We start from the raw sequence: 27,923 nt of genomic DNA on the forward strand, positions 1-27,923 counted from the left end.
TCTGTAGCCAGGGCTCTTTGCCAGACCTCAACACCAGCAGGAACCACAAACACAGCACCAGGGGAGTTCATATGCTGCAATCAGACCATGGAAACCTCACAAGAGGGATTCTGGGCACCACGGGATCATTGCAGTCCTGTATTACAGATCCAGACTGAAACATTTCCCTCTCAAAATTGCCCATCCCGTGAGAGCAAAGCACTTGTAAAAGAAACGTGTTTTCAGTCATCTTCTGAGGAAACTGCCAAGACTCACTTCTTGCAAGCTGACTTAGGGACAGAAACTATTTCCAGATTTTGTGGTTCTAGAACACAGAAGACCATTATCCAGAAAGAACAGCCTGGAATCTGCCAGCACACAGTTTACAAACTTCCAGATCAATTAGCCTTCAACCACAGCTCTTTGCTACCACTAATGCATAACTGATTAATGTGTATTAACCAAGGGATGTTTATAGGTTTCCACATAAGCTTTGTTTGTGTACACTAAAAAGGTGATTTTTCAAGACAATCATTTCTAATTTATCTTTCTCCTTCAACAGGGAAAGTAACATTATCTTTAAAAAGAAATATGTTAAGTTTTGCCTTCTCTGTCTCCAGTGTAATCTCACAAATTCTGCTTTAAATTCCCCAATTCATCAGAACTTTTAATTTTGAAACAATATAATACATTCCCTTTTCTTTTAGATATTAGAAGATTTTCCATCTAAATGATTTTTCATCAAGAAAAATAATTTTTGTCCACTGGAATTTAAGCCCTAGTGCCTTCACCCCACAAGAGTTGCAGTCTCACACCTTAAACCAGTGTTCAGCTGGAGCCAGCCTGGAATACAATTCTCTCACACTGGAAAAGGAAGATGACTATGGGTTGGTTAAGATCTGAGGCATGGGATTTATCTTATTTTATTTGATGGAAAATGTATTTATGAGATAGCCAAGGCTCCATTTTCTTAATAATTACTAAATGCAGCCAGCAGCAGCACTTCTTCAGCACCATCTACCAGCTATTCTTTAGGATTAGTGATTTTTGACCTGCCAAAGACAAGAAACTGCTGCCTCCCCTCCTGGATCCAGATGGATACAAATGAATCATTCTCTTACCAGTTTAGAGCTGAATAGGGGGATGTTTGTAGGTCCAGCATGAGGGAACTTCATACAACCACCTACATGCTAGGACATGCTGGACATGGGTAGAACCATCCCATAAAGTTGGGGAACGAACTGCCAGCCCAGGTTTCATCCTGTATGCACACCCTTGCCTGTTAGACTGGGGTGCTTTAAAACACAAGATGGGTAAAGGCACCTGAAACAAATACAGCTGTGATAATGATGTCCTGGAGATGGCACTGTCAGCTAATCAGAGTATAAAAATAATAAAATAAAAATAATCCTTCCCATGTTGGCATGCAGCATCTCATTTGTACCTCATACATGAAGAATGTATCCCAATGCCAGAAAAGAAAATCCCTTGTTAACTGCCAGCAAGCAAACCAGCAAAAAACCTCCACTTCTGCCAAGTCCTTAGGCACCTAGCTCATGAAGTCTTCCAGAATTCTTCAGTAGTGCCAAATCTGCTCTTGGTCATCGTGTGCTAAGTGAAGTTATCTAACTGTGATAAAGAATCCATTTTAAAAAATTAAAGAATAAATTAAGCTGAATAAATTTTTGGATGATCTGGGGCAATCATCAGAAGTAGACTATCCAGCATGAGGTTCCCATGTCACTGGCAACCAGTGGGCTCATAAAAAAGGATAAATTATCAACACTCTGTGACAGCTCACTGTTTTCATTTGTCTTCCAGTCCTTGCTCTTTGCTTGTGTTATGAAAACTCTCCACAACTGCCTGATGAAGCAACTCTTCTATTTTCACCAGAAGTGTTGAAAGGGAATATGCTATCACAGATCATACTATCTGCCTCTAGAAACTTCCTCCAAGAGCTTCTTTTACCCCCTGCACCCACTAATGTCCCGAGACAGACTGGAAGACCTCTAAGCCTATCTCCACAAAGGCAACTGTGGCTTATGAGAAAGAAACTTTATTCATGAGACTTCCAATTCATAGACCACACTTCAAGATCGTTCTCTGTAAAACCTCTTTCCAGTTGGTAATATAAGTCCCAATTCTAATTCTTCCTTTAATGTCTTTATTTGTTACACATCAGGAGAAGTTTACCAATATTTTCCAAGCAGAAAAAAAAAAAAGAACAAAGTATGAACCCTTTATAATTATAATGCTCAGGATGCAACTCTCTGTCAAGAATCTTTCAGGGTAGTGATTAACCAAAGGAAGAGGAAAGCAAAAACCTTAGGACACGCAAAAAGGAATTCACATACAGAAGCAGTTTTACAGAGTGACTCTTCCCTGAATCTGCCATTTCTTATCGAGGAATGGCACAGATCTGGTAGGGAGGTGGCTTCATTGTGCTCCCAAAAACAAACTTGGTGTTGACTTCCTTCACTCCTTCTGGCAGGGTGAATGTGAATGCTTGTAGCAGGGTGCAAAAGACAATAAAGAGCTCCATCCTTGCCAACAGCTCCCCCATGCACACACGGTGCCCTGTGAAGAAACAGAAAAGGCACTTCAGCCAAAGGATTTCTATCACACCTCCCTTTCTAAACTGCCTGGGATTTTCTTTGCTTGTTTTCTGCAGATTTTAGCCTTTTCTCTTAAGTTTGTCATTTAGCAATTCATAACTGAAAGGTTGCTTGTATTTCTGCAAAAAGTTTCGATCAACATTTATATTTATAAGACATTATAGAAGTTGTCACCAGGCTGGCATAGTTCACATTTACAGTCTTCCCAGCACCATGCATTTTTCTGCTACTGCTTCAATAGCTGAATCTCTTCTCAGAGAGAAACTGGATCTATCTTTCAAGAAGACTTTTCTATGTGTCACTCCTTCTCTTCCAATTTTTTCCACATACAACTGGACTTCTCTCTTCTTGGAGATCTTTAAAACAGTTTGTATATGCCCATTTGTAGGTGCCTTCCCAGTTATTTTGGGGAATGAATGGATCCGAAGTTGTTATCGCAAGGACAAAATAAATCCCTGTTCGGTGCACTTACCTATAGCAAATGGCAAGAATGCTTCTCTGTTTACAAAGTTTCCATCTTTATCCAGAAAGTGGCCTGGGTTGAACTGATCAGGTGTCTCCCATTTTCCAGGATCAGCCAGAACAGAGTCAATATTTGCTAAAACAACTGTGTTCTGGAAAAAAGGAGCAGCGGCTTCAACAAAAACTATGACTGTATCTAGGACAAAGCCTTGTGAAAAGCCATCCACAGAGACAGTCAAACCTTAGAGGCACTGCTAGAACAAGAGCTCATGTCCCCAGTCAGGAAAAACCTCAAAAACCTTTCTAAAAGCAGCTAATGGACCAAAGATCAAATTCCTTCAAATACGCAGCACATTTGTACCTTTGGAATATGATATCCCAGCAGCTCCGTGTCCTTCACACTCAGCCTGGGCAGTGCAATTAAGAGGATGTTACTGTATCGCTGGATCTCGTGAATTACAGCATTTGTGTAGGGCAACTTTTTCCTGTCCTCATAGCAAAATGCATGGGAACAACCCACAACAGCATCCAGCTCCTTCTGGACTTTCTCTAAGGAGGAATATTCAGCTTTAAATATACAGCAAACAATCTATAAACTCTATAGTCATAATTTTTCCTGTGCCTTCTGCCGTCAGAATGGCATCCAACCAGATGAAAAAGCTGCTTTATAAAAAATAATGCCTTCAAATTTCCATACAGATGACCTGAAAAATTTTGACATTCAGGTTGTTTATAGGTTGCATATATACTTTTAAAATAAGATAGCAGATGAGGTCATTCTATAATAATATGTGGGTTCCTGTTACATTTACTGCTCTGAGGTAATTTATAAAAAGACTTTTATTAATATTTTTTTCTACAGGCAGGGAGTCAACTGGAAAAAGTATTAATCGTGTGCTAGGGGAACAGTTTAGTAATTGATCAAGGATTGTTCTTCATTAAGAAATACATAGATTTTGCTTGTCATCTACAGATTCCCAACTGCTGTTCTGCAATTACTTGCCTTGGGAAGCACTTACACAAATTAATTTTTCCCAAGGACTTTTTTTTTTTTTTTTTTAACTTACAATCTGAGCTGAAATGTTAATTTCTGATATTTTTTTTATTAATACCAGAGACTCTATCATCGCAATTATAATTACCCCCACAAAACTTAAGAATATGTTAACATATCCTGAGGAGATGAAAATTCAGTATGTGCAACTCAGTCTCAAGTTTTAAGTCTTTTGAAGGTAACAAAAATGGGAGATCCTTTCTCCTTAACACTTCCACATTTTCTACTAGTCAGGCTCCTGCTGTGCCTGGTACTCAGCTTAAAGTCTCAGATATGAGGCTTTTAAAGTGAGTTTGGTGCCTTTTAATCCTTTCTGTGCCATACACTCTGGCTTTTTTTTCAGTCATTTTACTCCATCAACCTGTAACTTTCTTCTGTGAATATCATTATTAAAAGCACACATTTTCAAGCTACTCACCCCAATATTAGCAACCCCACACTGTATTTATTTCTGCTGCAAGAGGCCAAGAGCAAATTAAAGCGTAGGAGTCTGGGATTTAAAAAAGATGAACCAAAGACTCCTTAGAAATCTAAGCATTACTGTCTGTGGAAGGGTAATGGTGCAATTTTTCTCATCTGAGACTAAATTCCTGCAGCTGATTAAATTAATCACACCCTGCATTCTGTTTAGATCTGTTTAAAAAAAAAAAAAAAAGCTGGAACGGTTTGCCTGTATGTGAGAAAGGATACAGCAAGAAACAAATTAATGCAGTTCACCTGATTCATACTTCATTAATTAGTTCCTCTGCTTTTCTTTGAACAGGCACAACCAGTATTTGAACTTGCATTGCTAGAGTTGCAGACTTCTTTTGATGTGCTTACCTTGAATGTCAGGATAAATCACCATATAGAGCAGTGCCCACAGTAAAGTGGTGGCTGTAGTTTCTGTTCCTGCTATAAAGAGGTCAGCAACAGTCTGGATCAAGTTTCTTTCGTCATAAGTAGCATCAGCATCTCCTTTAGTCTGCAGATATGAATTGAAAAGAAAGTTATGACACACAAAAGAAGAAGTAAACCACCTGGAGAAACCATACACTTCTAAATCTATATTAGATATCATTATAATCAAAGAAACACTTAAAATCCCTTGTTGTTAGTGAAGTGTGAGAGAAGTTCAGAAGTACTCACTTTTTCTATCTCATCCAAATAGTAATCAATATAATGTTGATTTTCATCATGTTTTCTTTTTACTTTGTGACTTTCAAGTTCCTTTACTAACAGACCATTCATAAAATCTACACAGGACTTCATCTTTTTAACTGATGGCAGAAAATGACCAGCAAGCCAGGGAGACAACTCATATATCTGTAAATGAGATATTTTAGATATGTGATACTACATATAAATATATCGCATTTAGCAAACTAAATTTGAATCCTAATACAGGCTTCTGGGTAGTGGAAGAAGTGAAAGACTGATGATTAAATCAGCATTAGATTGAAGGGATAGTGCCTATCCCATGATTCATTAAAGATTAAAGATTTTCTTAATTCTATTTTTCCCTGGAGCAAAATCAAAATTTCTCTCAGTTTTCTACTATAAAGTTATATATATATATATATATATATTTAGAGAGAGAGAGAGAGAGAGATAAAGATTATATAAATATAAATGTGATGTAGAAAGAATAAATTAAATTCCTCTCCACCCCAGTTCTTTTCTAGGCTGAACTTGGGTCAGCTGAACCAAGGATCTCCTATTAAACCTGTCCCTAGTCTCACTTTATCCAACACACATAAAATTTCTGTTTCATCACTGACAAAACCAGATTCAGGCTGACTTCCTTGACACAACTGAAAACAGAACTCTCCAAACACAGGTTTATTTTCTTATGGTAGGATAGTGATTGGATGGGGATTTTACTCACACTCATGTTCTCATAGATAAGAAGCAAGTACATCACATCTCTGTCATGGGCAAAGCAACTCAATGACCCAGAAAAACTGAGCTGTGTGGATTCCCTCCTGTTTATTCATTGTTCTAAACATATTTACCTTCTTGTCTTCTAAACACATTCACCTTCTTGTCCTTAGACTTTTATAAAGTCACATAACAGCAGAAAAAAAGTAAACCAGTTCTTATATCCATTCTGTTCTTCTACTTCATTTCACTTTCTTTTTCCCCCTTTTACAGACTGCATCATGTCCTTCCATTTACAGAACTACTGCAGTTTAAATTCTCCATTAGGCCATAACTTCTGGTCTCACCTATTTAAGTGGCAGCAGCATTACAAAGATTTCTCTCCCCACAAGCCTATTCAGATTCCCAGCTCTATTTCTTCTTTGCCCTACTGCATAATTTTCCTTAGCACTTCCTGTCCACTTAGCAGGAAAACAGGTAAGTACAGCCAGTCATTAAGGGATTGTACATTCCTTTGAAAACACTGTGGAGAGCAGGACACAATGAAATGCTGGACTAGAATGTTTTTGTTGGCTCTGGACACCACATATTATGGTGTTTTGAAAACACCTTATCCAAATACCTACTGAGAGCAGTTTGGAAATAGCTGAACCTGTGTCTACCCTGATTAGAAGGGTAGTTTAGGAATCATTTACTGACATCTTCTGGGATAGTTACTAATAAGTAATTTTATTTTAGCTTATCTATCCAAAGTATCAAAATAGTCCTTAAATCCTCTAGGACCTTGCTTACAGGAGTTTCCAGTTAGATAGAGATGGTAGAGATCATACAAGACACAGAACTGGATGAGTTCCTACAAGTTCTGCAGAAGCAGCTGCCTCATGCATGTGTAAATTCACATTTTGACTATACCCAGTACTGTGGTTCCCCTTCATTAATAATTCATAACAAAACTGCCCCAGTCTGAGGCCACCTGTTCTGCTGCTTTGGCAGCTGCAGTCACAGATGCACAGATACAGAAGCAAGAGAGAATTTTTCTCTCCAGTGGACCAGATGGGAAGTTAGGAGTTTGTGCCTTGAATGGAGACAGGTATCATCCAGCAGCTAAAGGAAAGTGACTTGCAGTGTCACTGTACTCTTGTAAGGATGTGCAGGTACAGGTGCTGCTGCAAAAAACTGTAGGGAAAAGCTGCCATTAAGCAATTTCATGCCATGTTACCTTTGCACAAAACAGTTGTTCTACTCCAGTTTCTATGAGGTTGGCTGGCAGTAGAGAAGGAAACAGTAAAAATCAATTTACTCTTGACATTTTTTGACAGCCGTGTCATGTAACAGAGTGAAGAAAGCCAGGCTGCCAGACAAAAATTAAGATAAGCCTATTTCAAAGCTTTTTAGATAATTTAACCCATATTTTACTACTGATTTCAGACATAGTTTCAAACACTGGAATTGTAAGTTAGCACTTTTAAAAAGGAAGTCCTTTGTACGTATCTCAGCCATATAACAAATCTTTGTATTTTCATCCCTGCCCCAAATACACAGGAAATTTCTGTTCTATGATGAAGCATAAACAATTGAGACAAGTTTTGAACTAGACATCTTGAAGCACTGCTCTGATGTGCTCTCCAGAAATTCCAGGTGCTCTAGTATTTTTTGTTGTTGTTACAAAAGTAACAAGCATGTTGCCTTTTTCACTGTCTATAGAGACTAAGCAAACAAACAAAATTTATTTTCCTCACAAAAAAGGAGATGCTGTTCAAAAATGCTGCCAGGGTGTCAAAGGACTCAATCAGGCGATGAAAATTCTCGTCATCTCTGGAGAAACGATGTCCAAAAATGATAGAACAAATTACATTTGAGACCGTATGAACAACAGGCATAGTGGGGTCCAGAGGTTTTCCTGTAAAAACAAGGGACTGCATTCACCAGTGACACTTACTGTTCCTGCTTTTCCCACTGACAGGAAAGCTGATAAAATTTCATCGACATTTCTGACATTAATTAGATCACTGGATGGCAAATAATAATTTATTGGTAAAAGGCCTGAGTAAAAAATTAACTTCAGACATCTAAAAACCACTGTTGGTTAAAAAAAGCAAAAGCTGCTGGTGGGAATGGAATTAGTAGTATTAATTATAAAAATACCCAGATTTCATCAAGCTTTGGCATCAGCAGATCTCACATTTGGCAATAACCAGGGTACAAAACCAGCTGAGACATTAAATACAGAGATGAGTTGAGAAGAGAACCACCTTGTATTCTTTGCTCATATCATTTTATATTAGAATATTTCAACCAACCTGTGCATCCTTGGTCAAAGCTTTGCATATTTTATGCTTTTTCTTTTCTACACAGGAATAGGAGGCTCTGTGACACTGATGTTTTTACTGTTTGCTGTTATCCTGATCCTGTTACCATAAGTAATATAGTAATAACACTGATAGGGACCAGTGTGTATATATATATATGTATATATATATATATATATACACACACTTGTATATTATTAATACATAACTAGACATGTATATAACATGACAGGAATCTCTAATTCTGTGATCTTGCTGTGGTGTTTCACACTTCCACAAGTATTTCATACAGGTAGCATATACAGACTTTTGAGAGTCAGCTCTGCACATACCCTTTGAATCTGTTTTTGTAATCAAATAGTTTCCAAAGGTAGCAGTGCCCCATTCTCCCACTGCACAGACTGCCCTGCCCACCCTCACGTACCGTTTGTTTTCTGTAAGTATTCCACCAAGTGAGCAGCCTCCTCTTGCAGTACATAATCCTGGTCTTTTTTCCCTACTCCCATTTTCCTCATTGTTGCCATTCCAAAACGCCTCTGCTGCTTCCAGAGATGACCATTAGAGAACATAACACCTAGAATCATAATGAACTAATACTGTCAATACCTAAATTAATGGATTGGTAAGGTTGATACATCCAAGAAGCTTCTCTTCTAATTTTTTCAAATTTTTTACAGCAGTCTGGCAACTTTCCTCTTTTCTTTATTTTTTTATTTTAGCCATTTATCTTCCGTATAGAAGCTCTTACACTAACTCTATGCTGTCATTATTGTTCTGACAGAATATGAAAATATGAAATATGAAAATAAAAACTTTTTTCTTGATGTAAATTAAAGACTTTGAGTTTCTAAATCAGTATTCAAAACTAGGGATAGAACACATTAAAAGAATTTCTGAGAATAAGAATTACCATTTCCATGTGTCATAATGTGAAACATTCTGCCTTCAGGCCTTCCAGCAACATCCTCAGCACGGGCAGTCAGACCTTCCTTCACTGCCTGAAACCCTTGCAGGACAACTGCAGGAGTGTTTGAAAACCATAAGGTGAAGATATTGCCATGAATTTTGGCCATCTGTAGAACAAGGCAGAATCAGTAACAGGAGTGAGAACTGGTACTTTAAAATCAAACAAGGTGAACCAGATCTTCCTGGGCAGATGCCTTAAGGATGACTGACTTTGAGAACAGAGCATCAGGTATGTTCTTATATACAGTATAGTTTGAAGTCAGGTTTCCATCTAAAGTCTCATTTATTAATGATCATGATGTTTCTAAAATGCCAGCCAATATTACCAAAGTCTGTGATGTCATTTATTATGTCTTACAATTCAAAGCCATTTTAGATTAACTCATCCATCTTCACCACTTGCTACGAGACAGCAGCAGCACATGAATTTGATGTAAACCATCTACAGATTCCCCTTTGTGTGTCAAGTATAGCAAAAGCAGTGGAGGAGCTGAGTAATGCAGGAATCATCCTTTCCTTTCCAGCTCAGCTGTGACAGCCTTGTCTTCAGCTGCCTTGTATGCAGGCATCCCTGGCAGTGGGCAGGACAGTCCTTCTCCTGGCTGCTGAATCAGGAACTGGAAAAGTAGCAAAATAGGCTGGAAAGAGTGGTGTGTTGCCAAGACATCCCAAGAAATGCAGGACCAGAGGATAACAAAATTTTGCTGCCTGGGAGCAAACAAGAGGGAATACTTACGCACAGTGAGCAAAAATGTATGTGCTTGTACTTGCACATTTGTGTTTAATTTCATTTTTGTAAGGACCAGTTCATGGCTTTTGAAACCTTGGGATGACCAGTACTACTCTTCATGTCTGGGATGTCAGAAATAGAAGAAAAGACAGCAGACAGATACTAGCTACTATTTAGTGTTATGGAATAATAACACTTTGCCTTGAAATATTTTTTTGCCAGCTCAGGAGGACAAAAGTGGCAGGACATGGAAAAGCCAGGGAAAGAGAAGGTTAAGAATGAAGAGGGAGAGTGAGGTGCTATTGCTTACATATTTAAATGTTAAATATTTAATATAGATGTATCAGAACTATGAAACAACAGACACAAACTTTAGAAGTGGTGCACATTACAACTGGACATAGAAAAAGGTTTGAGAATACTATTAATTATTTTAGCCATCTAAAAGTTCAGTCTTGCTATCAGACTGAAATCTCTTGTGAAAATCTGACCAAATGGTATATCAGAAAAAAAATTATTCTAAGATCTTTCAAAAAATCAATTGAATAAATATATTTAAAAATCATCCTTTCTATACTGGAAACACACACATCCTCAGTGGCTATTTCCTGGGATACTTAGAAAATACCAGTGCAAAAATAGTCAAAACACAGACATCCAAAAGACTGTACAGAATTAGTGAGTCTACTTTAAAAAATACAGCTTCTTCCTAGATGTAAGGCAGGACTATTATCATCATTATGGTTTTGTTCATATGCACATAAGGTACTAAATATATATTTAATAGTAATTGCAAATTGTCACACAAAGAAACAGATCTTTTAATTATCTCCACCTATTTCCACATTTATGCAATTTAAAACAAATCTCTCCCTAGCATTCAAAATAAGACTATGTTAAATACATTTACTTTTCAATCAGCTTATTAGTCCATTAATAAATTGCCAGAAAGTACATACTTTTTTAAGATGCTCATGATGAATTTTGAAGTTCATCTGCAGCAGATTTCCAAAGAAGGGATATGGAGTTGGTCCAGGAGGAAATTTTCTTCTCATCCATTGCAATTTCAGAAACTGTATCAACAACAGAGACACCACAAAAAATACCAGTACCTCACTCACTGTTAACATTTTACTTCTGATTTACACAGCTACGTTGTCTCTCTACAACTGCTGTGTAGACAGAAGAGAGATCAGTTTATCTTGCTTTTGAGGCACCTCCCTGAAAAGAGAAAAAACACTTGACACTCCTGTGACTTGCTGTCTTTCCCTCTTTATCACTTTTACTTCCCTATCCCAGAGAATTAAGTGTTCTTATTTTTAAGCATATATAACATCATTATATTGCAGCTACACATCTGTCAGTCATTGCCCCTTCAAGGGACACAAAACATAGGTTAATTATACACCTCCTTGTGCCATGACTCCAGCTGTGACAAAAATCTCTGCCCACAGCCCTGGTTTCATAAAAAACCTTTTGCAAGAATGAGAAATAAAAAAAATTTCCTGAGGGTTGACCGCACACCCAAGGGCAGTGGGGTTACTGAAAATTCAGGCTCATCAGTAGCCATCATATGCATCAACAATGTGCTTTCCTACTTAACTTGCCCCCATACTGTTGATTCTGATGTACTCTGCTATTCCTTTAATATTTTTCCTCACAGTTTATAATGAAAGGTATTTGGGGGATAGCTCTACCTTTTAATTTTGTGCCTAGGGCACACATAGACCATAAAAGACTCCAACTGATCATTGGGTAACAGGAGTTTGTTGGACACCTAAGTGTCCTCACACTCCCTGCTCAACTGTACAGGGAAGTGGGGCTGCAGTCTCCTTGACCAAGCAGAAAACAAAATTTCTTCACCCCCTCCACCTGCCTGTGGCTAATCCCCCTGGATTGCCTGCAGCAGGAGCAACAATGACATACTGCTGCCTCTGAGGATTTCTTTCACAAGTGTTCTCATGCAACTGAGCAACTCCAGCTCTGCAAAGGGTGGCATTTGAACATGATCAATACAGATTTGGCACTTGCACAGGAACAGAATTAGCTTAGACTCAGCTCATCTGACTTAGCCAGCAGCATATGGCGCTCTGGGAAGTCACCTAGATGACCTTGCTGCTCACATACCAAACTTACAGAACTAGGACAGCTAGAAATAAAATCTGTGAGGTGTGAAGGACATTGGCTTGCTCCAGAAACAGGGCAGAACATAAAATAACAGGTTAAATAACATTTACCCATCTTGCTGGCCACTGATTGAACCGAGAGCTAGGATCAACCTGAAAAGCTGAATTACCCATTTTGAGACCACTTTTGGGAGTTTTAACTCCTTCACTAGTTTTGCATTTTCTGTATCTCAAACTACTCCCAAGTCTGAGTTTAGTATTTTCCAAAGTGTTCCTGGGAGGAGACTCACAGCCCCAAGGCTTGCCTGCCCTGCCCACTTGCCATCCCATCTGGCCCCTGCACAGTCCTGGCTGGCTGCTCTGCATCTCCCCTGCCTCTCCAGGCTCATTCTGACTTTTCCATACAGATTAGCCACATTCTGGTGATTGTACCTCTCAGCCTAGATATGAACAACCTGCATGTAGGAAGGCAGCTGCCAAACAGCTTTGCCAAGTCTTTGGGAGAGATGTCAAAGGGAATATAAACTGCTTTTCTCCTCATACAAGATGGTGCTGGAGGATTGGGAAGAGAGAAGCCTGATAAGGTTTTGTAAGCTGTATTTGCCACAGCTTCCATGAAGAGAATTGTCTGGGGAAGCAGGGGTTGGAGCTGGCTGACAGCTCAGAAGGACAGAAACAAGTGAATCCTCCCCCTCTCACTTTTTTCAGGAGAGCTGCTGGCCCATTCTCCTCTCTCATCTCCTTTCAGTCCATGACACAATGGATAAAGAGAGCAATGCCAACGAGTCCTTGAAGCATGCTTGTGATAACAATTGTAAAGTCTTTTATTCAAGAAGTAACAGCTGGTAACAGGTTACAGCAGTAACCCTCATTTTGGCCTTGGGTTTTAAATCTCATTGGGTGGCTAAGAAGGCCAGTCTCACAGTGCAAGTGGCTGCTGATGCTTGCCATCTGTGGTATTCACATGTCCTCTGAACAGAGAGAGACTTAGCTTTCTCAGGATTTTTCCTGAGAGAAGCTGTGAGAGAAGCAGAGAAAAGAATGATCAAAACAATTCTTATCTCACTTGCTACTGCTTGTTGTTGTGCACATGTGGAATGTGTTCTGGAGATTGTTTCCCCAAGGTGATTTGTTAATTGGACTCTGCTAGTGGTTTCTTGGATTCACTGACCAGTTCAATCCACTGTGTGTAGGTACTCTCAGGAGAGGGTCATGGGTTTTCTAGTTAATTTGTGATAGTTCTTGTTAGGTTAATGTAGTGTAATATAGTTATAGTATAGTAAATAAAGTAATTAATTAGCCTTCTAATATGTTGGTTCTGCACATCATTCTTCCCGTGTCAGGGATCCCAGCACCAATACCCATCCACTAGCTCTCTTGGGCACTGCTCCTGCCAGCTGCACCTTGCACCTCTGTGTGTATTTGGACTCAGTGGGCTCAGCTCAGCTGTCAGAAGGCTGCTTGTGTGCAGCTGCCCCTCTGCTCACAGAAAACTCTCTAGACCTTTGATTCTCCCACAGCCTTTGGGGAATACCACATCAGTCTCCTGCCCTGCCCCTCCTTTGCAGGCACCAAGCTTTGCTGCACAAAACCGCAGACTGCAAGCTGCCCCCTGAACTGTGCTTTGGGCATCAATGAAAAGACATGGCAAACCTAATCTGTCATACATCATTGTCATTATGAACCCTAGCATGTGAGAGGACTCCCACCTTCATAGAAATGCTTCTCAAATGCACCATAAGAGTATATGTAAAAAAAAAAAAATCCAGGCCAGCCCACTGGCCCTTATCTGTTTCCACCCACTGCATTTCACCAGCAGTGGGGCTTCCATCTGCAATTTCCAGCAGACAATAGCAGGGGTTTGCCTTTGCTCTTGGCCTGAGTCACAAGCCTCACAGCCAAATGAAGAGTTGCCCTGTTGTCTCTCTTTTACTTCCAGCCTCAAGCACTCATCTGCCCATGGCTCTTGGCTAAATAGACAAAGCTGCTCCCAGCAAGTCGAGGTGCCCCTCCACAGCTTTGTGCTCCCAAGTAACCATACCTGGGAGTTTTGGTAATGCCCAGAGCCACCACCTCTGGGAACAGCATTCCAAACACACCATTCTGGATTTGAGAATGCAGGGGAAGACTGCTCAGAATCTTCCTCTCATGTTCCTCCTCCCTCCAGTAAAATTCTGACAAGTTTCCAGTAAGACTAGACAGAGCAATAATCGTCTACATTTATTTCATTTGTAACACAGCAGGGAAAAAAAAAAAAAAAAAAGAAATACAGACACTTTCCAGACACAGGAAAACCAGAGTATTTTTCAGGGCTGGCTTCTAAGGCATACAACAAGGAGAGATTTGCACTGAATCTGAGCTAAAAATGAGAACCATAAAGCTGCACAAATCCTAGCACACTACCAAACCTGTGCCTGTGCCTCTTAAATCTCCAATACTGAGCAACCTAGCGCAGAACTGCACAGAGCTTGTATGGATGGGGCTTCATGGTGCTCCCAAAGATAATGTCTGTGTTGATTTCCTTAACTCCTTCTGGTACAGTGAACTTGAATTTCTGCAACAGGCTGCAGAACATGATGAAAAGCTCCATCTTGGCTATTGTCTCTCCCAGACAAACACGGTGACCTGCAAAAGATGAACAGAAAGAGAAGTCAGTCCCCACAAAGGTCTGTAACCCGCACCTGTTTCCCAGCTTTTCACAGGAGCATTGCTCATCAAGGAACAAAGAGCTTTGCTGAATTTGACCTTTTCCTCTCAGATTGAACTGGACGTACAACTGGCATGTCTGCAATTCATCTTTGCAGGCTCTGCCGAGATTATAGAAAAGATACCAGAGATGCTTCTCAGAAGTTTCATTCTTGCTTCCCAATCTATAGGACTCCCTAGTTTTATGAAAGGGATTTCAGTATTTTGATTCCAAATAAAAACAAGAAAGCATCTTTAGGTTCCTTCACAGCTTCTACTTAGTACAGGCTGACTTATCTTCCCTAATAACAGCGAAAAAATCAGACGACAGAGGACATTCTACACCTGAAGAAACATTTTCCTATATAACGGTTTCAGTGAAAACAACTTGCTAAAGAAAAATCTCTTCCCAATTTATCAATTAACTCTGTCCAGGATATAATTCCCAGAGACAGACAGTGACAAACTCTGAAATGCAGTGGTCAGGTCATTCAATTTGTATGTGAGAATCCAATTCCTCTTCTGCCCAATTTAGACCAGAAACCCGAGGCTGACATTTTCACAGCTTAGCTTACAGCTCTGACAACCAGGCTATTCCCTCCTGGCATGATCTCCAAGAGCTTTTGTTTGTTTAAGCTTCTATAAACTCACACACTGTTGAAAGAATGATTCCAGAAGCTCCACAGAAAAGACATAGACTTCTGGATGTATTCAATCCAGCTTCTGGATTATTCATCTCTATGCACTGATGAATATTGAATTATCTATAAAAAATAAATCAGCTCCAGCACAGCAGCCTGCCACAGAATATCCACCGTAATGGCATAAGCCACCATATAAAGAGGAGGACAAAGGGCAACAGTGTAAGGACTCAAGTTCCTAAGTGATTGGGAATTCTGTGACCTTACTCATTTTATCTTCTCTGCATTTTCACAAAAATCTAAGATAAAGTGTTTATACAATTGCCAAACAACTTATTTTTGCAGTCAAACATTTTTCTGGGCTAGGAACACCACGTGCTCCTGCAGTTCAGGGTTACACTCTCCTTTGGCATTCTCCACAATGAAAATAACACAGCTTCATCTAAGCCATACACCTGAGTTCAGTTCTCAGTGCACTCACCTGCTGAGAAGGCTAAGAAGGCCTCTCGGGTCACAAAATTTCCACCCTTGTCTAAGAAATGGCTAGGGTTGAACTGGTGAGGCGTCTCCCAATAGGCAGGGTCAAAAAGAGCTGAGTCTACATTTGCCATGATTAGAGTGCCCTGAAAGGAAGAGGCAGTTGGCACAGTTCTGTCTCTCACACATCCAGAAGAAAAGGACACAAACAGATTCCAGCTATAATTGTGCACACAGAAAGGCAGCAGAAATGAAAGGTTGTATAATTAGGGGGAAGAGAATGATCTCAAGGGTTCTGAGGATTTTTTTTTTTTTTGTCAAAAAATAAGCGAAGAAACTTCAGTGTTTCCCTGCTCAATTTCTTCATGTCTTTTTTTCCAGTCTGTTAGCAAATACCATAGAATGTGTGGTCTGCAGTTCTTTAGCACTGTATCCTAAATCTAGTGAAATTTCTTCCCCTGAACTGGAGGGGAAAGGGTTTAATGATAAACCTTTACTTGTGGTCAAAGATCACACTGGAATAGACAGGATATCTGTACCTTTGGAACATGATACCCCAAAAGAGTGGTATCCTTCACAGCTTCTCTGGGAAGTGTGATTAATATAATGCTGCTGAAGCGGAGAATCTCATGAATCACAGCATTTGTGTAGGGCAGCTTCTTCCGATCCTCATAGCAGATGAGATGGGAAGGACTCAGAACAGTATCCAGCTCTCTCTGGACTTTGTCTAAAAAAAAAAATTAAATATCCATTATAGATGAAGAGCACTGTTTTGGATGAAACAAACTTTCATTTCCTTTTTGAAGTATAGTAATGATAGAAAAAATTGCAATATAAAAATAATTCATACTTACCATATCCTAAAGTATAAATGCATTTGTACAAATGTATATATGTACAAATGCATCTGTATAAATGTATGATTTGTATAAATCATAACCAGCTAGTTATGATTTTACTACACTCTGTTTCCTAATTGATAGGTTTTATATTCAGACCCTCTTTCCACAAGCCAAACAGATTTATGGAGTATTATAGTTAAAGGAGGAGAAAACTATAAGTATAATAAGACCTTCTTACTAAGACATCAATTCAGTTAAGCTGTTGATTTTACTTCAGGTAAATAAAGACTCACAGCACACTAATGAGGATGTTGCAAAAAAGCCATCACATCAAGCTGACACGTGTAATGCTGAGAACTGAACAGGATCGTATTACTAAACCACCATCAAGTGTTAATCTCTTTGGGCTGCTATCTAAGCTTTACTTACACACCTTATACAGCCTCAGATGATTTGGGGTCAGATTTCGTACTGAAAACTGAGGCTAGTAAGTTAAGTGGCTTTGTTTTTTTCTTTATGATTTATCAGAATTTGAAGTGCATGTGTGTGCACAGGGCTCTGTTCAAGCATTCCATTCTAGCACCACAAGCATGACAAGAATTTCTAGCCCTCAGCCTGAGACTCAAGAACATGTACTTGGCTTAGTAATTCATAACCTCTGAAAACCCTCTACCAAATCACCCAAAAATTTTGAAACTAGTGTGCAACTATGCTCTTGTCCAGAATTTCTGGATCATCTTTTTGTCTTCCCATTATTGTCTTCCTTCTCTGTTTAACATTCCCATACATTAAAATAAATATATCTATTTTACAGAAATTTGACCAATGTCTTAGTTAATTAACTCAAATAATATAACCTTATTAAACATTCTGGATACCAGAAAAGCATCACTTTGCCCTAACCCAAAATCTTATTTCACCTTGTGTGTTTTCAGCCTGTATCTCCCATTATATACTTACAGTGCTGAAAGAGTCTGACAAAAGTCAACAGTATCCAATACAGTATCAGAACCTGAATATCCCTGAAATTCTTTTAAAATCTGTCTGAATTTTTTTTTACTACATTCGCTTATTAAAAGCAAATCTCAAAACATTTATTTTTTTAAAAAATGAGCTTGATCTTAACCAAAACAAAAAAAAATTAAAAGAAAAAACTATAAGAGGAAATTGCTCTACTTGAATCATATCCATGCTTGTGTGTACTACTCACCTTGGATGTCAGGGTAAACCAACATATAGAGCAGAGCCCAGCGCAGAGTGGTGGCTGTGGTCTCTGAGCCACCCAGGAAAAGGTCAAAAACTGACTGCACCATGTTGTCTTCATCAAACGTAGAACTGGGGACTTTTTTAGTCTACAAGTATCAGTAAGAAAGATAAAATGGAGTAATGCTGTGTAACAGCACTGAGACAGAGAGTGATCACTGTATCTAAAGGAACAAGATTTCTAGAGGACAAAAAAATGCCTGCTCAGATACCTGAGCAGAACACAGATACAGGCAAAGACTTTACTCAAATGAGTACACTGATACTGTTAAATTACAGGTGCTGTTGAATGTGTCAGGTGTATAAATCCTATTATGCTACCTTTTAATGTGGCATGATGAATTCTGTTAACTTCCACTGCAGAAAAACACATTTCTAGGTAGTTTTATCCCACCTGTGCCACTTTCAGCACATTTGCTGATTTCAGCAATCTAATATATGTTATCCTTTTAAAGATTTATGCTTTCTTTCAGAGCAGAGACTGACATTTTAAGATTGTCATGATACTCATACAGCACTACTAAGCACAAAAATAATACAAGGCAAGAATCAGAATTTAACAGCCATTTAAATACCTGCACCTTTTCAAGGTCCTCCCTACTGCCCAACCCTCACTAAAGATTCCAAAATATTATAACAAACCAGTGTAAATAATTTGTACTTCTAGAACAAGTTATTGAACTAACTATTCAAAGTTCATGTTTTGAGCTAGGCAGCAGAGTTTTTAAGTTGTGTTTGCAGAGTTCTGCAGTAATGTTGTTGTGGACAGACAACAGCAGGGAAGGGGCAGGGAGCCTGTTATGGTTGTTAATCACTCACTTTCTCTATCTGCTTCAGGTAAAAGTCAATGAAATCTTCTGGTTCATCTGTTCTGCCTTTTTCCCTGTGGCTTTTGATTTCCTGCCTTACAAAGGAATGAACAAAATCCCGGGAAATTTTTGCTGTCCGTAAAGGTCCTGGGAGGTGCTCTACAAACCACGGGAACACTTCACTTATCTGGGCAGCAAGAATTCAGCACAGAGGCAGTTAGTGACACTGTAAACAAGTCTTGTGATAGAGATATAGCATGGACATTTTTGGTGCTAAACTGCTGGATTAATTTCTCTGGGAAAAATCCTGTGGCATAAAAGAAATGTTTAGTGCATGCTGAGTACATAAACACACATTAAAATCACAAATTAGGGATAGCACAGTTTCCATCCTAGATTTTCCCCATCCTTACTGCATAACTCCATTTGTATATGCCCTGTAATTCACCAATAAAATAATTTACTTTTGCAAATAGATGTATCAATATTAATAAATCTAATGTTAGTAAACATTTATGTCTATCACCTTAGCACCAAAAAAAAAAAAAAAAAAAACCAAAAAAAAACCTTCTCTTTCGTTCTCACACAGAGCATCATCTTTTCCCCTTAACAATACTGGTATTTCCATTACAGATAAGGTCATTATCCCAAGCATATTACCTTTGCAAAGACATTCTAATAAAGATTATTAATACAATATTCATAATTGAACCATGTCAAACCCAAAGCATTGCAGGTCCAGTTCATATTCACAGTCAGACTATTTATCAGTATCCAATAGTGCAATACTTTAACAATATACATACTAATATTATTATATTGCAATAAATAATGAGCCCAATAATCAAATAAATTGTGTATTAGTAATATTCTAATCAGTAATATATAATCTCATAAATAATATTCTCACATAATAAAAGTAGCTGTTCCCAAAAGCCACTATATGATTGAAGGCTTCAATCAGCTGGCGGAAAGTTTTATCCTCTAGGGAGAAACGATGTCCAAAAACCACAGCACAAATCACATTGGAGACAGCATGGACAATGGGAAAGGAAGGGTCCACAGCTTCTCCTGCAGACAGAAAAAAACACTCATCTCCAAAGCACTTCCTTCTCCTCCTTTGCTATTTGGGAGAGCAAGATTACAGTGACATTTTGTAATAGTTGTCCTCTATAATATTTATACTGTTACTTAGAAACACCCAAACTTCACTAAAAAATGTAACAAAAGATATGTCTCACTCAAAAATGAGGACAGGAAAATCTCAAATCTTTAATTCCTGGCCTTGATTTTTTTTTTTAATTTGCTTTCCTTTTTGCTTTCTTTTTTATTTTTTTTTTATCTCAGTCTTGGTGTTGATCCCAAAATACAAACTGCTGAGGTCCAATTGTACAATAATCTCAAGAGTTCTAAGGGATTCTTTTGTCAAAAAATAAATAAGTAAAGAAACTTCATTATTTTGGGTTCAGGGATTCCCTTGCTGTATTCCTTCATGTTTCTTTTTCCAGACTGTTAGCTAACACCACAGAACTTGTGGTCTGCAGTTCTTTAGCACCTTATCCTAAATCTGCAAATCTAAGGCAAGCTCTAAATCCATTCTATTCTGTAACAAAAGTAGTCTTTACCCTTAGAGTCAAGCAGTCTGTATTGTGTCTGCCCCCAAGCACAAGCACTGTATCAATGCCATACCCTCCTTGTCTCTGAAGAACTCCACCAGGTAATGGGCCTCAGTTTGTATCCCACGCTCCATTCCTTTATTCCCCATTCCCAGTTTTCGGAGAGTTCCAATTCCAAAATGTCTCTGTTGTTTCCAGATGAGACCATTTGATACCAAGATACCTTTAGCCATCAAGAATGAAGTTTATGTCACAATAAAGTTCATACAATTGTAAATGATAAACACAGCAAGAGTCACCTTCTCATCATGCTGTCACTCAAAGAGGAGGGACACATCAGGGCAGTGTTCTTTGAACTGAGTGTTGTTAGAGGCAGAGAAAACATCTTGGTGCTACTATCCCTGCAAAATACCCACTTGGACCTCTGGACTCGCACACCTGCCTTCCAAATGTAGTCCTATTTTTTTCTGAAGCATTAGTCTCTGGTAGGGAGACTACTCTTTGAGGGACCCTGTTCTACCAAGATCTTTACACTAAATATTGAGTTCTCATCCTGGAAAGGTCCTTTCTGGAAAGACAATGAAGCTGGGGCAAGAACCACCCAGCCAAAATGAGAATGAAAAGTAGGCTTTAGCCAATCTGCAATCAGTTTCTTAAGATCAAGAGTTCCTGTGGGACAGAAAGGAATCCCAGGCTGCTCTGCTGTGGGTCTGTGTTCTAGCAGAGACCACCCAGCATGAACCATTTAATCTGCTTGGTAGGGAAATTCCCTCCACAAGTCTAGCCTGCACTTCTCCCTGGGAAAGCCAGCTCACTCCTGCTTCTTTAGAACTTGGGATAATTCTCCCCTATTTTGCTGTCCTGGGAACTAGGAAGAGGCAGGTGGTATTTGTGCTGCAGTCACAAACTTGCAGCTGAGCTAAAGCCATCCCTGCTACAAATTGCTAGTTTTAGGGCACTTGTCACAACCCAGCTACTTTTGTCCACAGCACCCCGATAAAAAGTAGCAATATAGATCCTTCCAAATGGACTGAAATGGCCCCAGACTTGATCATCTCTATACCTTAAAGTAGTTTTTCTCTACTTACATTAGCTAGTATTACAAATTAAAGCTTTTTTGACTGTAGTTCACATTAAACAAATCCTGGCTGATGGTAAAGGCATCTGCTGTACATTCTCTGGATAAGAGGTGGATAGAAACATGTTCAATTACTTCTGTTTTAAACACATCACTCTCTATTCTCCCTCCACTGTGATTCAACAGTGTTTGTGATACACAGTACAATGCTTTGAACACTCTGGCTAATAAATTTGAAGCTCCACTGACCTTCCTGTGACTTTGTACTTCGGAACAAGACTAGATCAAAGTTTTGTATATGCTTTCCTTACAGCAGCCTTTGCTGTAAACAAACAACTGGGAGCATAAAGATTTACTTTTGTCTCGGCTTGCAAAGGAGGCTGCAGACTCAAGATTATTTCAAATCAGGACACACAGACAGCACTAAGAATGTTGACCATGCTGCTCTGATATGATTCTGAAATATGTGACAGTGGGATTTGGAGGCCACTTAGGATGATGCTTCAGAATTACATGATTCACCTTCAGAAGACAGAAAAAGTCAGTTGAGAACAAAGGTTTTTTTCAGTAAGAAAAACCTGAGAGGAAACAAAGAAAGTCAAGGGTGAAGTCCTTCCACAGACATGAACATCTTACCCTTTCCATTTGACATTTTGTTGAAAATGATGGTCTGCAGTCGCCCTGAAACATCCTCCGAGTTGTTGGTGAGACCGTTCTTCACGGCTTGGAACCCATAGAGCACCACCACAGGTCTGTGACCCATCCACAGGGTGCAGATGTTGCCATAGGTTTTTGCCAGCTGCAGGTAAGATCAGTGCCCAAAAAGTCCCATGGGAGAAACATCAACAAACATGCACACATGATGGGCTGCTGCCCTGCTCTCTGGGGTTCAGGAGATGAAAAGGGACAGTGGATGTGTCTTGTGATGGGGGTGCTTTCCACAGGAAGGGTCTAGGCTCTCTCTGGGAACACACCACCCGCAGAAATGTGAGCAATGAAAGAATAAATGGTCCTTTTCTAGAACTTGGCCTGGGTTAGCTTTGTGCTTTCAACCATAGGATAAATACCCTTGAGTGTTTATGGATCTATAGAAGGTTTCCTGTGAAATTTCACCTGCCCATTCAACTCCATATTTCATTGACTCAAACAACAACCAAAATTTCTTTAAATTATGAATTCCAGGTGTAACTCCCCTTCTAGAGTTCTAAGTACTGCAGATTTCATGTTTCAATAGCAAGAATTTTCCCATCTTATACTGAAATACTGTCAACTGAGGCATCTAAGCATAGATCCCATCTCTGGGTACTGATGGGGACTGCTCTCAAGCAATGCTGTGCGTATTCTTCAAGGACAAAGTCCCTGACACTGGACCAAGAACCAGTACAGATCTGTCCTCTCACAATGATCAACATGTACCCATCAGAAAATTTTAGCATCATGGTCTTTTAAGCTCCCTTCAGCTGCAGCCAGGTACTCTCTGACCTGCAAGTTGTACTTAGCACATAAGGAGAGGCAGCAATTTGAAAAATATATTAACACGTTGTGTTCTCTTCTGACATTTTGGCTCAGCGGAGGATGTTGAAAACTGAAAGAATCTGTATTAATAGGCTTAGCATGGACCTAATTCTTCTCATCAATTATTTCCTTTCACCACCATTTACATCTTTAATTTATCTGCAAAGAGCACATCCCAGACTGCACTTCAGAGAAACAATGGATGAAACGATTTGGCTACCAATACAGTCTTGGATACAATCTTGTTTCCATCCCATGACAGCAGAAGATATACTAGTGCACTTTTCACATCCTCCAAATTCAAGGTACCTAATTTAAAATTATTTTCAATATATGCCTATGATGGGAAATCTGAAAATCACTTTTTTTTTTTCAAGGCCAAAAATTCTCTTAAAAACATAAGTCTTTTCTGAATATGTTCAATTCTGTTTAAGTTGCACACATATATGAATGAGACTTTCAAATTAAATTATTAGGCTTTCATATGGATTAGACTGTCTGCAGATTTTTCACCTTAACTTGTTAGGCACTTCACTTCTACAAATCACCTTCTCTCAGGGTTCTCCCTGTTATCACATCAGCCTATCCACAACCATCACCATTTTTTACAGGTTTTGCCTCAATAGCTCTTTAGTTCACATTCAAAAATACATACCTTTTTCAGGCTCCCATGATCAGCTCTAAAGTTTATCCACCAGATGCTTCCAATGATGGGAAATGGAGTTGGTCCAGGAGGAAATCCACGACTCTTCCATTGCAAATTCAGGAACTGTGCACTCAGAAGAAACAAAACCAGGGATATAAGAATTACACTTATCATCATTTCACACTTCCAAACTCGTATTATAAAATTGCTACAAATCTGTCTGTTGAAATTGTTCTTCTTAACTCTTCCCTGTCACTTTGAAGATTTCTGAATTTTCACCTCCCTTTTTTCCTACCACTCTTCCTGATCCAAGAAAATGAGGATTATTTCCATTTTTGAGTGTTATTTAATACATTGCTGTGTTGCAATATGCTAATTGATACCATTATTTTAAGGTCCAGCAGAGGCTGGGTCAGAGAAGGTGGGAACCTCAGCCAGAAACGTCCCTTTGAGCAATCAGAATGTGTCACTCAAAATACTGACTATATACATGCATGCCAAAAACTCAGGTACAAAGCTGCAGCTGTCAGACAAGAGCAGGAACACTCATCAGGTAGAACTCTTGGGGCAGAGGTAAAAGGAGGCAGCCAGCAGCCTTGTAGTACAGTGGATGGACAGGCAGACTTGGGAACTAAGAGCAATGAAGTGCTGCAATTTGAGTTTTCACAGTAAACAATACAGATGAACTGCCAATAGCACAGTGAAGAATTAAATATAACTAGTGCTATTGGCAAAAAGTGTAACAGATCTCACATTAAACTCCATTTTGGGGCTGAATTCTTGTCCCCCAAGAGGATTTATTAATTAGTTTTTGCCTTATCTCAGTAGCAGGAGCCCTGCTCAGGAGAATTATTCCAGAGCCTGTAAGTCTTTGCTTTATTTTTCTTTTTAATTCACAGCACCGGAAGCAGCACATGCAAAGACCTCCTCAACACACACAAAAAAAATCCCTACAAACAGGAGAAGTTCTTAGAAGATTTCTGGTGTACAGCTAGTGGAATAGGCTGTTTGGGATATTGGTACCAAGCTGCCTTATGAAGAACAGCAGGCCTTATAGAAAGGGGGCTGAGCAGTGCTCCCCAAAGGAGTGTCTTTCATTCCATCAGACGGGATGAATCTAAACACCTGCAAAAGGCTGCAGAAGACAAAGAACTCCATATGTGCTGAATGCTTGCCCAAAAATATACATAGCCCTGCAGAAAGAGCACAAGAAGGCAATTACTGATCTTAATTGTTGGTTCCACCCCACACCTGCTGTCTCTCCTGTGCTTTCTCTGAGGCTGTTGCTCCTCTCACAGCAGAAATGTCCCTGCAGGCTGTCATTCTGTCTCAAGATTTGCTGTCTAAAAAAAAAACTCAACTCGTCCTCGCAACTCCCCTTGCATAAGCCAATGATGTCACTTACCAGCTGGCAAAAAGGACATCAGGTATATTTTTAAAGCTCTTTTCACATTTTATTCAACTCATCCAAGTTCTTCAGTAGTATTCAAGGCACCTATCTCAACCACTGTTAACAAGGGCAAGAACACTTCCCTGGAGAAAAAAATCCTTCCTTACACAGTAATTAATCTGAGCTGGATTCCAGAAATTTCTTCCAGTGCTCAGGCAGTTGCAATATATGTCAAATATATTTGCAATAACCATACTGTCCTCCAGGAAAGAAAGGGTTGGTCCTAGGCTGTCTCTAAACCTCTGTCCCTGGGCAAATTCATCTGAACAAAGCTCAAATTTTCTGTTCTGTCCATAGCTTCTGACATTCCAAGTGCAGCATCTGGGCTAATAGATACTGCTCTGGAAAATTGTCAAAAAGAATGCTGAGGCTGCAAATACTCAAACATTAGGAAATGCCAGAAGTAAAACTGTCTGTACAACATTAATTACATCTTTCTGACACTTCAGTGAGAAAATGGTATGTGCTATGGTTAATTTATGAAATTCTTCTCTCTATTCAGCTCTTCTGCAGCTGACTGCAGAACACTGCCAAGATTACACAGCACTTCACAAACCAGGGAGACTGAAAGGGCACCAGGCCTTGGTAGCTCCCACACCATCAGGACATAGAGCACCACAGCACTGGTGCAAGGTCTGCACTGCTTTCACCTAAACAGCCTTGCATTATAACACCAAAACAGGCAAAATTGTCCAACCAAACAGCCCAAACAGAACAAACAACAATGAAAGCAATGGGAAAACAAAAAGAGGAATGTTTACAGCAGTCCCTTTCCTTCCTAATAGCTGGAGCTCATGCTTTTTCTAGTTTTGTTCTCACTGCATGCCAGTGATGCCAAAAAGTTGGTAAATCTCTATAAGATTAGATATACCAACTGGTTTTATTTTGAGATGACTGGGATGACTATATATTACTAGCAGGAAGAGAAAGTGATGGATGCTACATTTAATTGTAATGCAGAGTGATAGAATTTAAATGAACTTCATCAATGTGTGTGACTTGCAAGACTTATGCGCAACAGATTAAGGACTAAAATACAAATAAAGTAATTGTGAGATCAAGCAGGTAGGGGCAGGTGTTTAGAGAAGCTTTCTGCAAGTTGTTTTGGGGAAAATCAGTTTTCCTAGTTCCAATATCTTCATTATACGTGAACATCACCTCTCCATGCAAGCCTTACTCATTATTATCTGACAAATACTGTCACAAGAGCTCCTTGGCAGAGATGGAAGATGTTTAGACAGTTCAGAAAACCCTCTTTTCTAATGAAGGTTGCAGAGCAGAGCAGAGGAGTAGAAATAAAATACAGGGAAAGAACAGCACAGAAACAGTCACACCTGCCATCTACAACTTGACTTTCATTAGTCAACTTTCAAGCTCTTTCAAAAAGTAAACATCAGGGTTGATTAGGCCCAGAGAGAAAAAGCAAGATCATGAGGGTCACAGATAAGCTATGAACAAATCTAGAAACAGAATCTGAAGTTCAAGTCGCATTCCAGTACTTTGTCTATGCAACCTAAAAAGCTCATCAATCTTCAAGTCCCAACAAAACAGATGACAGCAGGAGGCAAAAACCTACACAGTTTATTTATAATGCATATTAGCAAAGTTTTCTTTTTCTGAACTGAACAGAAACACAGAATGGGAATTTCATTTCCTCACATTTCTCAGTCTTTGTTCACTCCAGCTGTGCTGTAAGCCACATTCTCCCTCTCACAGTGTCAGAGTAACTCTCCTTCCCCAGAGAAATTCTGATGCCTTCAACCAATTAACAGCTCCTGTTATGAAGCTCTTGAAAGATTAGGGAGTGCAGGGGAGGATGGGACAGCTGAGAAATCCAAATTAGTGTCTCCACTGAGAGGCGAGGTGGGGAAATAACAAGAACAAACCCACAAAAAAATCCCAAAACCAGCTTAGCAATACCTGTGCTGTTTAGCTTGAGGCCAGGCCAGACAGCAAGAACACTGGGCTGTGTTTTCTAATACATCTGTTCCTGCAACAGACAAAAAACGAGCCCTGTTTTTTTGTCAGAGCAGATGACACACACTCTGGACAGGGGTGTGCCAGGAACCCTTTCCACCCCCAGTATGCACATTCATCATTTGCTTCACACCTTCCTAAAGACGATCTTCTTTGCTTCCCACTCCTGTGGCCTGAAGCCTTCTTTACAAAAGCAGATTTCCTCATCTGCTCAAAACAATCAAACTTAATACCTGTCATCTTAAGTGGAGATGCAGCTCTTGCAATAGTGTTTGTGTCAGAGGAGAGCAAGCAAGATTTATGTGAACAGCTACTGCTCACATATACTGAAAATATAAAAATACACAGTATTGGAACAGCTTCCTTGCTTTTTCTCTCCTTGTGAACTTCAGCCCAAGCTTTTGTGAAATTACTTTGCCTCAGTATAGTTCAGTTTTCCCGCTGCTCTCACCTAGCAGCAGGAAAACACACTGCCCAAAGTGTTCAAAGGCTCAGGCTCAGTCTAATGCTCTTGGTGGGTCCAGACTTATTCAACTGGACCCAGATTTCTCTCACATTAAGCCTTTGTCTTTTTTTTTGTTTTCTTTTCTTAAGTTGCATCATAATCACTGTTATTAATAGGCAACTTCATGGCTCAACTCACTTCTGGTAATTTTAAATGTATAAATCATACCCTCACTGATGGGCATGAGAACATCAAGAGCTTTCAGGGATCTTTAACTGTTGCAAAACTTGCAAACTTAACAAGTGATTCTGTGCAAAAATAAGAACAGCACTAACTTCCTTTTAACCAGACAGGACCAGGTGAATGAATTGGGAAGCA

At 39.4% G+C, this 27,923-nt stretch overlaps 2 protein-coding genes across 3 annotated transcripts; both read right to left on the reverse strand.

Annotated features, from left to right (window-relative positions):
- Nucleotides 1–2,129: 2,129 nt before the first annotated feature.
- On the reverse strand, nucleotides 2,130–11,209 carry LOC110478209 (cytochrome P450 2J6-like). The gene is made up of 9 exons (XM_021544729.3): nucleotides 10,935–11,209; nucleotides 9,190–9,352; nucleotides 8,704–8,853; nucleotides 7,710–7,870; nucleotides 5,239–5,415; nucleotides 4,933–5,074; nucleotides 3,418–3,605; nucleotides 3,067–3,208; nucleotides 2,130–2,556 (listed from the first exon to the last, which is right to left on the reverse strand). The coding sequence occupies exons 1-9, from the start codon at nucleotides 11,103–11,105 to the stop codon at nucleotides 2,378–2,380; spliced, it is 1,473 nt and encodes a 490-aa protein (XP_021400404.2). The 5' UTR covers nucleotides 11,106–11,209; the 3' UTR covers nucleotides 2,130–2,377.
- Nucleotides 11,210–14,309: 3,100 nt separating this feature from the next.
- On the reverse strand, nucleotides 14,310–27,157 carry LOC110478200 (cytochrome P450 2J4-like). Of its 2 annotated transcripts, XM_085587241.1 has the most exons (10): nucleotides 27,044–27,157; nucleotides 23,683–23,796; nucleotides 22,149–22,311; nucleotides 20,508–20,657; nucleotides 19,729–19,889; nucleotides 18,829–19,005; nucleotides 17,957–18,098; nucleotides 16,444–16,631; nucleotides 15,909–16,050; nucleotides 14,310–14,726 (listed from the first exon to the last, which is right to left on the reverse strand). In XM_085587241.1, exons 3-10 carry the CDS (start codon nucleotides 22,273–22,275, stop codon nucleotides 14,548–14,550), a joined length of 1,266 nt encoding a protein of 421 aa, XP_085443367.1. In that variant the 5' UTR covers nucleotides 22,276–22,311; nucleotides 23,683–23,796; nucleotides 27,044–27,157; the 3' UTR covers nucleotides 14,310–14,547. The 2 variants fall into 2 exon arrangements, with proteins under 2 accessions (XP_085443367.1, XP_021400382.2); XM_021544707.4 differs by lacking the exon at nucleotides 27,044–27,157 and having other exon boundaries at nucleotides 23,683–23,989.
- Nucleotides 27,158–27,923: the final 766 nt, after the last annotated feature.

The sequence above is a fragment of the Lonchura striata genome, chromosome 9 (assembly GCF_050655825.1).
Source record: "Lonchura striata isolate lonStrDom1 chromosome 9, ASM5065582v1, whole genome shotgun sequence".
NCBI classification, from domain to species: domain Eukaryota; kingdom Metazoa; phylum Chordata; class Aves; order Passeriformes; family Estrildidae; genus Lonchura; species Lonchura striata.

Coding starts and splice junctions, on each gene's coding strand:
- LOC110478209 (XM_021544729.3), bottom strand. CDS start 11,105: ATGTTAACAGTGAGTGAGGTACTGGTATTTTTTGTGGTGTCTCTGTTG. Junction 9,353..10,934: donor ATCATGAGCATCTTAAAAAA/GTATGTACTTTC, acceptor CTTGTTCTACAG/ATGGCCAAAATTCATGGCAA. Junction 5,416..7,709: donor TGAACAGCATCTCCTTTTTT/GTGAGGAAAATA, acceptor TCTCATTTACAG/ATATATGAGTTGTCTCCCTG.
- LOC110478200 (XM_021544707.4), bottom strand. CDS start 23,850: ATGATGATAAGTGTAATTCTTATATCCCTGGTTTTGTTTCTTCTGAGT. Junction 20,658..22,148: donor CAAAATGTCAAATGGAAAGG/GTAAGATGTTCA, acceptor TGATGGCTAAAG/GTATCTTGGTATCAAATGGT. Junction 19,890..20,507: donor GTTCTTCAGAGACAAGGAGG/GTATGGCATTGA, acceptor TTCTGTCTGCAG/GAGAAGCTGTGGACCCTTCC.